Source organism: Antennarius striatus, chromosome 12 (assembly GCF_040054535.1).
Source record: "Antennarius striatus isolate MH-2024 chromosome 12, ASM4005453v1, whole genome shotgun sequence".
Classification (NCBI taxonomy): Eukaryota; Metazoa; Chordata; class Actinopteri; order Lophiiformes; family Antennariidae; genus Antennarius; species Antennarius striatus.
Window position 1 is genome coordinate 1,573,541 of NC_090787.1, and position 12,398 is coordinate 1,585,938.

The following is a 12,398-nucleotide window of genomic DNA, read 5'->3' on the forward strand; positions in this document are numbered from 1 at the left end:
TAAGATTATGGTTACAGGCCAACATTTCAGTGTTTCAAAAGTAACGGTTGATGGTGCTACAGCAAGTCATGTTCAGCCAATCAGTTTTGCAATTAGATCACCAAAAGTTCCTCTTTGGAGTGCTGGGAGAGTATGTGCTCTGAAGTATGAGTTTAAAAATGTTCCTTAAAATTTAGTTGAACTTCACTCATTCTTCCTGTCCTGTGGATACAATAAAAGGTTTCCTCCAGTATGAAAGCACGTAAGCGCATCTGGTGCTAACATTTTTGTCTGGCAGGATGTTGTGTTTGTTTGACATTTGTTTACAATGACCTTTGAACTCTGTAGCTGACTTTGACCTTTAAACTTCCTGCATGTAAGTGCTCACCCCAGGAGAAAATAGAAACTATTCATTTCTCAGTTAGAATATAGAGCCATTATGATAGTCCTTGTGTCTTATGCACATTTCTAAGCGACTCAAGTAAAGATGCAGCATCCAGCACACAAACCCCCAACTATTTTATTTAAACACAGCGGTCATCATCAAAAACAAAATATTGCAACTTTGTAAGTTCCCTTTTTACGCCAATGCTGTTTCATGTCTGGTTTGGAGCCAGTGCATAATTTGGAGTTTGCACAGCCAAAAGATGGGCTCACTGCTAGGTCAAGTGTTTCCAGGCTTGAACCAAAGCCTTACTGGTGTAGAAGCAAGAATCGGTTACATCAGAGGCTGGGTGCAGCATTATCCCAAACAACAAAAAAAGTGTGTGACTGCCATTATTATAATGTAGATACTGGAAGACAACGTGTCAGTGCCGACAATGGTATTGATCAATAATCAATGATGCAAGACAAGCTCCTAGCTCTCAACTGAATTCCAGAAAAAGAGGGTGTGTCAAGGACTGAGACGAGATGGCTACTGTCAGGTATATGAAATGTGCGGAGCAGATAAACCATAATTTGAAAAGGCTGAATTTGGGAGAACAAAAGTAGGACTTGGGGTGACGAGGATTTGGACCTGAAGCCAACCGCACTTTACGATGTTGGCGTAGGTTCATGGAGATGCAAAAGCATGCCAAATTACCAGTGCATGAAACTGACGTGATGCAATAATATAGCTCTAGTGCTTGTTGAACCAAGAACAAATTGGCTCAACACAAGCCAGAAACTAGCAGCTGCTTCGCATTGGCAGAAAACGGGCATGTGGACATTGGACAGGGGGTTTTCTCTTTGGAAACTCGCTCTGAATAAGGTCAGTCTTGACTGGTAAAATAGTGCTTTCTGCAGAAAAACGCACTTTAGAGTACAAATGAGTTAAAATCGTTGTGTGCAGAATGGGTGAAATTGTTCTCGTCAACAGTTCGCAGTAATAGTTAGGAAGTGCATTAACTGCAAAAGAGGTGTCGTTCGTCCCAGCTGGAACACCTCTATTCAATCACCTGATGTCAAAGACAGAGGGTTCTTGCTACTTCCATATTAATCCACTCTGTTTGGTCATGTAAACACAAGGGACAAGTGGACCTGAGCATAAACAATGATTGGGGTTTTTAAAGAAAAATTACATTTAAGTGAAACTCACCATGGTGTCTACATGTTTGAGAGGGAGGTCACTGCTCGGTGCCTGAGGACAGACAGAAAGAAGTGAGGTCAACACCTGCAACATTTTGAATTTTGTAAAAGCCATGGTGTTATGACATGTGTCATAGCACGTCATCTCCTCTCCTATGTGGAAGATGCACTCTGCGCCATTCTTTGCCCTAATGTGGCCTGGACTAGAGAAGGGCTCCACCTTCAGTGCGTGGGACCATCTATAATCCCTCTGTGCAAATATTTACACAAAGAGACCAGTCCACTTCCATTAGCCAAGAGTCCATCCACCAAACTCTCTTTCAGCGCCATATACAGATATTACTAGACAGAAGGAAGAGAGTATCACGCCAACAGAGATAGGGAGAGGAGGGGAGAGCAAAGAGACTTCAGAAAGGAGAATGAGAAGGATAGTCTGAGATGTAGAAACCACGGTGAGCTAACACAGATGGACCGGCTAACTCTGGGGTGTAGATGCAGAAAGATGAAGGTAAAGGGAGAGGTTGATGGCAAAAGACGAAAACATCAGAGCAAGCTATGTCATGAGCTTCTGTGGGCTCAGCTCACCACAGGCTTACATGCATGAGCAGATGTCACTACAAATATAAAACATTCAGTCAAAGCAGAGTAGAAAAGTCAGTGGTCTATATGCAGCAGAGAGGAGGATGGAAACTACAGTGTGTATGTGAGGGGGGTGTATTATGTGCATACTGTACGTGTAATATTTTAGTCTTTGAGCATTTGTGCAATATCCTCATATAAAGCGGGTGAATAATAATCAGATATAAGGGACCTCTGCTATGCTTTTTATGTACCCCATGTGTGCGAATTCTTGTCTGGGGCATTGGTTCAACATTTTGCTGGAGGGCATTGTGTAGTTTCGTTCAGTGTTTGTGTGTATTTTTGATCTGCATGGGAAATTGCAGATCAATGACTGAATATGTGTTGAAAGCGTTCTTTTAGGTGAAAATAAAAAATCTGATGTGATATTTCATGGCAGTGAAATGGTACAAAACAAATATGACAATCCAAAATTATGATCATTTGTGATTATCGCTTAAGGATCGATATCTCAGTAGCTCTGAATAACTTGACAGTGCTGACTTTACCCTCATTTACAGCTGTAACACGGCAACCAAAAACTAAAACAGTACGTTTTGACTCTGCAAAGAAACAGCTTTCTGTATCTGTATCGACATGTGTTCACATATTCTTGCAAAGTATATGAGACGCGTGGAATTTTTCATTCTTTCTAAGAACATAAAAATGCAAACAGCAGACCACTGTTTCATCTTCTAGACTGTGGATTTGCTCAGAGGCCAATTTACAGCCACATTTTTACACAAATAGACTCTTGTGTGTGTCTGTGCACCCAGAGAAACACACACAAGCAAGTCCCATTGTGATATATTCTAACATGTGCATTTCTGATCTGTGCAATTGCAGACAGGTGTGTGTGTGTGTGTGTGTGTTTGTCTATATGCTTATTGTCTTTGGGATTGTACATTAATTCAGAAGGCATGGGAAGTTGTGTGTCAGCAGATGGATGAATTTCTTAGCTTTACTCGAAAGAAATATTGGAAGGGCAACTATAGGACTAAGATTTGGAAACATGCCAATGGATTGTTATTTATCATGACCATGGCAAGAAGATGACAGTTCATCCCGAGCAGAACAGTTGTTACCCAGTGGTTCTGGGTAAGACGGGAGAGGCTGTTGCAGTAAAGCCAAACGAAACATTTCTGTCTAATATTTATAATGGATCTTATTTAATAGAATTCTGAAGGGGTAGTCTTGAATTATAAATCCCTGCAGTGTCTTGGCTTTCATGATGTCCAGAGATTAAATAATTTAAAATCAAATGACGGATCTTTTTCCACTTCATCTCAAGAATTTGCTGCATCATCGTGACATTCAGTTTCAAGGTTGATCCTCAGGACCCATAGCTGTTGAGTCAAATGGATGAAGAGGCTACTGGATCTGAACTTGTTTATCTTCTGGCTTGAGATTCCCAAGAGCTTCCCAGAATGTTGACAAGGTTTATTTACCGGACACTTCTTTAGTTCGTTTATATCTGGATACTGGTGGAAACCCGGCAAATTACAAATAAAATACAACCACTAGTTTTGAGTCTCACATACATCTGCAGGAGTGGATCAGAGGGTCAGACTCGTTGGAATGTTAAACCCCAAACAGACAAATCAAGTGCTGGCTCTAAATTGAGCTTTTCTAGCCACTATAGGGGGGTTGATGGTTGGTTGCATTCTAAACCCACATCAACAGATGCCACTGAATCCTTCACACTGGACGTTTAGTGCTTGGTCGGCATAGCAACTGTCAACTTAAATTTTTCAAGTTATGTTGAACTTTGGTGAACTTTAACAAGCAAATATGTCTCGAAGACAAGAGCAAATTGTTTTGTGAGGGCTCTGAGGGGAATGGAAAGCCAACAGGTGTGTTCTTATAATGAGCTTTTACTATATCGAATTCCAATGTCAGAGTCACCAAAAAAGAGAAATGGTTTGCAGTTATGAGAGAAATGAAAGGATGAATATCTCTCCTGAGTGAACTCTGTGGTGGCCAGATAAAAGGACTTCTTCCTTCTCCAACATGAGCCATAAGAAAAAATCAAATTCTGCAGTCCGATGTTATCATGAACATGTTCTGATGCTGCACCTGAACGCAACATCTAAAACGATCTAAAGAAAAAACTGTTCTATTGCAGAGAACTTCAACAAATATGCAAGTTCACCTCTGACCCTGGCTTATTTAAGAGGGGAGATAAAATGTTGTGATCTTGTGAATTTAGCACATCTTTCCCTCCAAGACATCATCTGAGCATCATATTATATTTGCTCTCATGAGACCGGCTAAAGAGACTCTTTATCTCCAATGTGGAGATAAAAAATTTTTTTTAAAAGTTCACTTTCCCCTCCTTCACACATTAGAATAAATAAATCTGGATGTGGGAAAACTTTGTCAACTTTACTTGCACTTCTTGCATTATATTTCTGATAAAGTTCTAATTGTAAAGTTAATCAAAGTCATTAATAGATAAAGAATTTTATTTCTCTTTTTATTTGAGAACTGTCGTGCATGTTTAAAAAAATGTTTTTCTACTAATGTTTAGGCAGAACACGTCTGCTGGGTTTTTGAGTCACGTGATCGCGCTCAGATGAGTGAGCGGGCGCAGCCACGTGTCGATCACAAAAGTACAGCGCATCCTCCACAGCTCTATATCATACAGTATGTTCTCATTCACAAGAATACAGTGGCTGCTTTGACCAATTTACCTAATTATAGGCCAGTCCCTAAGGAAAGGCAGAGGTAGCTAGTGTTGCTGGGAGTTTCCAGCTGGAGTAATGCAGATAAACGTAGCTCACAGCAGAGCCTCTGGAGAAATGACCCAGGGCTAAATATACAGCTTGAGGCACAGCCCATTTAGGTTGACCCAGCTAAATCGGCGTGGACGTAGTGGTTAAAATCAGCTATTTGGGTGTGTGAGTTGCGGTCGAGAGTCCAACAACACTAATTGTGATATTTGGAACAATTCGGAGTTTAGTTGCTGAGCTGAGCGGGCCGCCGATTCCGCATGCAAGTGAAACCAGTGGAAAGATTGTCTTTAAATCATAGCTAAACAACATAAATGCAGTGTGTGTGAGTGTGTGTTAGGTGTGTGGTCAGTGGGAAGCTGTGTTGCTGTTTCTAGCGTACACACATGTGCCTTTGTGAGTGTGAGTCAGACTACGGGTGAGTTCCACTCATCCTTTCCTCCACATCGCTCCATCCCCTCTTTCTAGACGCTTACATTTTTAGGACAATTGCTTTCTTTGGACTGTGTGTGTTCGTAGTTTTCCAAACTGGCAGGTTCTCCTTCTGTGTTTACACTGCATGCTGGACTACAGCCCGCCGAGACCATAGCTGCCTTAGATGTGCCTGCTTATGTTTTAGTTAAAGTGCTGGGATGATGCTCAAACATCCATCCTGACAGGAAGACGCTGCATTTCTCCCCAGTAATAGAATCAACAGACCGCCAACTTAAATAAGTCTTTGGAAGGAAAGTTTCAGAAGTTGCTAAAATGGTCTCGCTTGTAGAGAATAAAAAAATCCCAGAACAGGATTTTTTCTTATGTACAGTTGGGTGCTGATTCGTGCCACAGTCCTTTAACAAATCAGGAGCTCGTAAGAAATAACACTCTTAACAGTGAACGGTTCTCTTCAGGAGTCGCCCACTGCAGTGCACCATGGATCTGGATCCAGCAGTTGACTGGACCGACAGAATGGTGATAGTTGTCTCAGATTAGATTGTAACTGAGAAAACAAACATTGAGCTGGCAAGAGATGAGAAAGACGGCATCTGACAGACCAGACATCTGACATGTACAACAGCGCTTTCTAGTGGAGAAAACTAAAAACCGCATATGAGTAGAGACCAGAGAGTGGAGTTGCATTCAAACGCTTGCCCCAAAGTTGAAATTATATTAAAAAAAATACAAACTTGTCTACGAGCATCCAGGGTATCCATCCATCTTTATCCCTCTAATTCTACCAACAAATACTGCCTTGAAGTACAGCCAAGGATTGAGCAAAGGATTGGTCATGCCTGCAGGTTGTTTCCTGTATTTCCAATGTTGTAAGCAGACAATCATCACTAGTAAATTCTGGAAAACCATTGAGTCCAAGGCCTCATATTTAATAAGATGATAAGCTGAATTTACACCATGTCGTACACCACCTGACTCGGGTTTATATACCAGGTACTTTTCTGGAAGTAGTTTTCCATTAGAGGAGAGCACACCCTCAGTGTAGCTGCTGGTCGTCATAGCGATGCCACATGAACCAACCATGGTGTAATCTTTGACGTGACACACACCCTGCATGATCATCTCACCAGCTGTCAAAAACAAGGAACTCCTGCATCTCCTGGGTAGAGAGGCTGTAATAAAAAGACTTCAGGTAGGAGGCGGTTCTCATAAAGTACTTTTTACGTGATGGAAAACCACGAAAGGTGGGAAGGGTTGCGTTGACTTGAGCAGATGCCACACGGTTTGTCTTCCAGCCATACGATTTACCACATGGACTAATGCTGAACAGTCCAACAAACCTACTTTACAGAGAAAATCAATTGACTGATTCACAACAACAATCAGTTTCATTACCTCAATATTTTACTTTAAAACAAGTAAAACAAATTTCCAGGTCTCTATTTTTCAATTCCAAAAACCTGAACATAGTAAAAATAAATGTGTCCAGCAATCAGTGTGTGCTGGCTCCTTTTCCCGATCGCTACCAACACCTGTGCAAATCCGTCCAGTAGCTTTTTTCCCCCTTAATTCTTCTAACAAAGCAACCAATAAACAGATAAAAACAAAACCACCCTTGTGAGGCTACTAAAGCAATGCTGTTACGTTCATAACAGCACGATATGAGTCTGCTAGTAAACAATAATATTTACTTATGGCCCCGCCCTATCACTTCATTGGTCACACACACACACACACACACACACACACACACACACACCCAGCTGTTCCTCTCTCATGCTCTGCTTCTTCATCTGCAGCTTTCACACAACCATGTCCCACAAATGTAAACACCGCGAGGGAGGGGCTCCGTCAGCCTGTATGTATCCAGGGCTGTGTCTATTCCCGTTCCCATACCCTCACGTTAAGGGGGGGTCCTCAGATGCCACGGGTCTCTAAGGACTAGAGGAGAGGGTGACCGGTTCTTGCTGTGGGAAAAACGTCGTACGTGACCCTAAGCCACCTCTGATGTGTTCTTACCCCGCCTGTCCGTTCTCCTACTGATATGGAACCGCCATTCCATTATGTAACCAAAAGCCTTTTCCAACATGTGAGAGGAGGGAGTCTCATAAGGCCTCTGCCAAGTATTTTTACTCCTTGAGGTTGTGTGTGGAGAGGATCTGCTCAGTTCCACCCACATCTAAAACAAGTCAACAGATTAAAATCTCCACATTTCCAGTAAGAGGAATGACACAGAGACCTGGCGTTCGCTGAGAAACACGAACACAATAGTCTAAACGTGATTATGCACTACTGTACTTCACCACAATGGCTATTCAAGTTCTATAACTTGGCTGAACTCATGTATGTGAAAAATGAAATGTTCTGCGCTTTAAGCAATCGTTCATTAGTAACAATAATAAACAAATATGTATGTAATTATGATGAATTGCAAAATATGTTGTGCCTTCCAAAGACAAAAAAATATTTATAGGGGCGTTTAGGGGCAAAGTAGCCTAAGTCAAATTCATACTGGATAGCCTGACGTAAATTTGCACAAAACGAAAAGCAATGTTGTTTATTCTGGGTTTGTAAGATGATGGATCTTCTACTCGAGTCTACATGGGTTCTCTCCGGGTTCTTGGGCTTCCTCCCAACTCCAAAACTTAGGTGAACTGATCACTCCAAATCGTCAGTAGGTCTGAGAGTGTCCAAGAGTGGTTGTCTCTTGTATGTGGCCCTGCGACATATTGGCGACTTGTCCAGGGTGTACCCTGGCTCTCGCCTGGAGCCTGCTGGGATAGGCTCCATCAGACGCATGACCTGCAAGTCTGATAAGTGGCTGAAGACTATAAATAAAGACAACATCAAAAAGTCCGTTTTTTCACAGACACTCTATTACAGAAGGTTTTTGATCCATCAAAAAAAAGTATGAAAAAAAGTGTTATAACACTCCTAAGATCATCCTACTGCCGCACCTGGGTAAAACCAGTCAATGCAGAATAAACAGCCCAACAAGCATGTCATCTCTTTTGTAGTTCCTGAGGAAGACAACATCATTACAAGTCCTGTTAAAGTAGAGAGAGAGGAGCCAAAAAGTTAAAAACAAATGTTTCTGACCCCAGGCGCTGTCGACTTGAAGTTAGGAAGTTGTTTTGATTTAATCCAACACCACATGAATGCAACACGGGTTTAATGAGCTCTCTGTATTCAGATGTTATTTTTTTCAGTTTGCTGAGTGAACAACTGAAACATCTGCAGTTTTCTGTGTAGTTTGCTGTATTCCTTTTAAGAAAGACATTTATCTTTATCTTTCCTCTCATAATCTGCATCGAACACTAAGGTCTTATGTAATATAGAAAGTTTATCACATGGTACATTTATGAAACACATGTGCCACCTTGCTCCTTGTTCAATATTAAACATGATCTAGCTTCTACACTTCCTGACAACTGGAATTGTACTGCAACTATGTGTACTCATGTTAATGTAGACAAATGAAGAAGACTGTGGTTCTGCATGTAGGACTAACTGGACCACATTAAGGCCATCCTTGCACTGCTGTTACTCATTGATCTGCAAGATCTTGACACTGTCCACCCTTTAGTTATGAAGTTTAAAAAGAGGTGGATGAAGAAGGTATTAATGATTTACTGTTTGGGAGGGGTGAAAAACTTTGCATCTTATTGGACGTTCGCTTTGTGTTTGTTGTGGGGTGTGGGGGTCAAATGTGTAGTATACCATACCAGAACACCTAAAATCTCCCTCCTGCTCCCAGCGTCCCCTCATCCAGGCTTCATGTACAAAAATAAAACCGATTCCTGGCAGCGCTGGCTCAGCATGAGGGTACAGCTGTGCCCCCACCGTGCTTAACGGCCCATCCTTCATGTGTAAGCGAGGAGGTTGGGTCTGAGTTTGTCTCTGTCAGTGTCGCTGTGGGATGGGATCTTAAAAACATGCATCATCAGTTATGATGAACAAGTTGAACTTGCTGCCTGAGCAAGCTGGCGTCAGCCACGTCTCTGGACAACTAAGTGGCTTGTTTAATTTAGCTGTATTTGTTTATTCTAATGTATCATGTCATTTCAGATCCTGCCTTACTCTGATCCTCTAGTAATCAGTTCATTCTCTTAACCCGCCTTCCCTTCACTCACCTGCAGTCACTCTCCTAATCTGCCGCTACCTTACATCTATCCTGCTCAGTCCTCTGTCCTCTGTCAGATCTTTTAGTGTTCGCCCTGACTCTCTAGCCTTAGTATCCTGCCTGTCATTTGATCCTGTTCTGGTTCTGCCTGTTCTCCGGACCCTACCTGTTGCCAGCCCTTGGTCGGATCTGTCTGCCTGTTTCCATTGCTCTTCTGTTTGACCCTGCCTTATTTCTGGATCCTGCCTGTTCACCTGTAGTCCGTCTGATTCGTTTGCCTGTTGGACTGATTACCTGGTACCAGAACCCTGCCTGTCTTATTAAACCCTTTTGAGACTCTTGACCCGCCTCATTTTGTCTGTTGTGCTTTTGGTTTCTCCACCAGTTTTGTTCGAATCGTGACAGAATAATCTGGCCGAGATGACCTTCCAGTTACTGACAGCATACGGATTCCACTGCCGACCTAATGAGGCAATGGACAGCCGCCACGGCATGGCTGTCTATCTCCCTCACAGTTCCAGCTCTTGTTCTGGCGACAGTTTTGCCTTCGGACCACACTATTCAGGGCCCTGGCCGGGACGTTGTTTCAGAGTCTTAACCTGAACATGTATTTCAGTGTCTACGTGATAACTGAATCTGTTCGAGCGCCAGTTTCTGCCCTTGTTTCTCGCGCCTGTTCCAGTGCCTGTTCCAGTGCCTGTTCCAGTGCCTGTTCCAGTGCCTGTTCCAGTGCCTGTTCCCGAGCCTGTTCCAGTGCCTGTTCCAGTACCTGTTCCAGTGCCTGTTCCAGTGCCTGTTTGAGCGGCAGTTCCTGAGCCAGCTCCAGCACCAGTTTCTGAGGCAGTTTCTGAGCCTGTGCCAGCGCCAATTTTCCGCGCCTCTGCCCGAGCCTGTTCCAGGGTCTTTTCCAGGGTCTGTTCCTCTGACTGTTCCAGGGTCTGCTCCAGTGACTGTTCCAGAGTCTGCTCCAGTGACTGTTCCGGAGTCTGCTCCAGTGACTGTTCCGGAGTCTGCTCCAGTGACTGTTCCAGAGTCTGCTCCAGTGACTGTTCCGGAGTCTGCTCCAGTGACTGTTCCGGAGTCTGCTCCAGTGACTGTTCCAGAGTCTGCTCCAGTGACTGTTCCGGAGTCTGCTCCAGTGACTGTTCCAGAGTCTGCTCCAGTGACTGTTCCAGAGTCTGCTCCAGTGCCGGATACCGAGCCTGTTCCGTTGCTGGTTTCCACACCTGTCCCCGAGCTTGTTCCGGAACCTGAACTCCAGCCTGTCTCTGTTTTTGCAGAAAATTGTTCTACTGTATTTGATCACAACCAGGCAGACAAATCCAACAAGGGGTTGGCAACAGGCAGGGTCCGGAGAACAGGCAGAACCAGAACAGGATCAAATGACAAGCAGGATACTCAGGCTAGAGAGTCAGGGCGAACACTAAACAATCTGGCAGAGGATATATGAAGGGTGAGCAGGATATATGAAGGGTAGCATCTGAATAGGAGAGTGGCTGCAGGTGAGTGAAGGGAAGGCAGGGAAAGGGAATGAATTGATTACTAGAGGGTCAGAGTAAGGCAGGATATGAAATGACATGATATACTACAATAAAGGAAAACAGCAATATTAAACAAAACAGTTGTCCAGAGACGTGGCTGACGCCAGCTTGCTCAGGCAGCATGCTTAGCCTGTTCATCATAACTTATAATGTATGTTTTTAAGATCCCATCCCACAGCGACACTGAGAGACAAACTCAGACCCAACCTACTTGCTTACACATGAAGAGTGGGCTGTTAAGCACAAAGGGAGCACAGCTGTACCCTCATGCTAAGCCGCCGTTGCCAGGAATTGGTTTTATTTTTGTACATAAAGAGTGGATGAGGGGATGACGGGTGCAGGAGGTAGATTTTAGGTATTCTGGTATGATATATTGCAAAATCTGACCCTCACACCCCACAACAAACACAAAGAGAACGTCCAATATCATGCAGTTTTTCACCTCCCCAACAGTAAATCATTAATACCTTCTTCATCCACCTCTTTTTAAACCTCATATCTAAAGAGTGGACAGTGCCAAGATATCCCAGATCAATGAGTAACAGCAGTGCAAAGATGGACTTAACATTGTCCAGTTAGTCCTACATAAAGACCCATACATTTGTCCCCATTTGCCTGCATTAACATGAGTACACATAGTCACCAGGAGTTCTGTATGCAGTAGAATTGTTGAAAATATCCATCTACTTCATAGGATGGTTTCATACAAAACCCTGTGGACAGGGGCTGAGTAGGCCCTTTTTCTATTATTTTTTTTTTAAGAAAAATACCACACAATGCTGAGAAAGAATAGCTGATTAGTTTAATGTGTCTTGTTTTTCTCCGCTTTGGCGTAATTTGGCTTGTTATCTGTTTATTTTTGGTCCATCTGTCTAAATGTGTGCCTTCCTTTGTTTTTTGATTGTGTTCTTTGTTTTTCTGGACCGGTGTCTGCCTCAGTTTTACATTTGGTGTTCGGTTTATGTCCGTTTGTTGTTGTTTCTTTAAATAAACCAGTTCATTGAATTCAAATCAGAAAATGTTATTTTCCCCCAAAAAGAACTTCACACAACAGCTGCTGTTATTCTACTGAGAATCAGCTATAAAAAAAATTCATTTAATTCTTAAAGAAGAGTTATTGTTGGTAGTGACATATATTGAAGCTTGCCTCACGTCGGTGGAATGTCTGGATTCCCCTATCTTTTTCCTCACATTTCCCTTTGACCCAAGTTAACATTAATGGTCAGTATTGTAATCAGTCTGCACCTGAGTGGGGCAGTACATCACACTGTTCTCAGACAGCGAGCAAAGGAATTCCCCAAACAAGGGGCTGAGTCGGGCTGACACTGTCCTGGAGCTGTAGCGCTGCTGCAGGGACAGGATGCATGCCTTCCTGTCCACACATACAGGCACAAGCACAACCAT

The 12,398-nt window shown here is 43.0% G+C and overlaps 1 protein-coding gene across 14 annotated transcripts in view; it reads right to left on the reverse strand.

Moving 5' to 3' along the window:
- Window positions 1–12,398, reverse strand: part of tns1b (tensin 1b) — a 133,547-nt gene that overhangs the window by 53,805 nt on the left and 67,344 nt on the right. For 12 of the 14 annotated variants that reach the window (XM_068328726.1, XM_068328732.1, XM_068328728.1 and 9 more), the window contains one exon: window positions 1,559–1,600. The exons of the other annotated variants lie outside the window; for them this stretch is intronic. In XM_068328726.1, coding sequence (XP_068184827.1) covers window positions 1,559–1,600 — 42 coding nt within the window. The remainder of the gene's footprint in view (window positions 1–1,558; window positions 1,601–12,398) is intronic. 14 annotated transcript variants of the gene reach the window in all.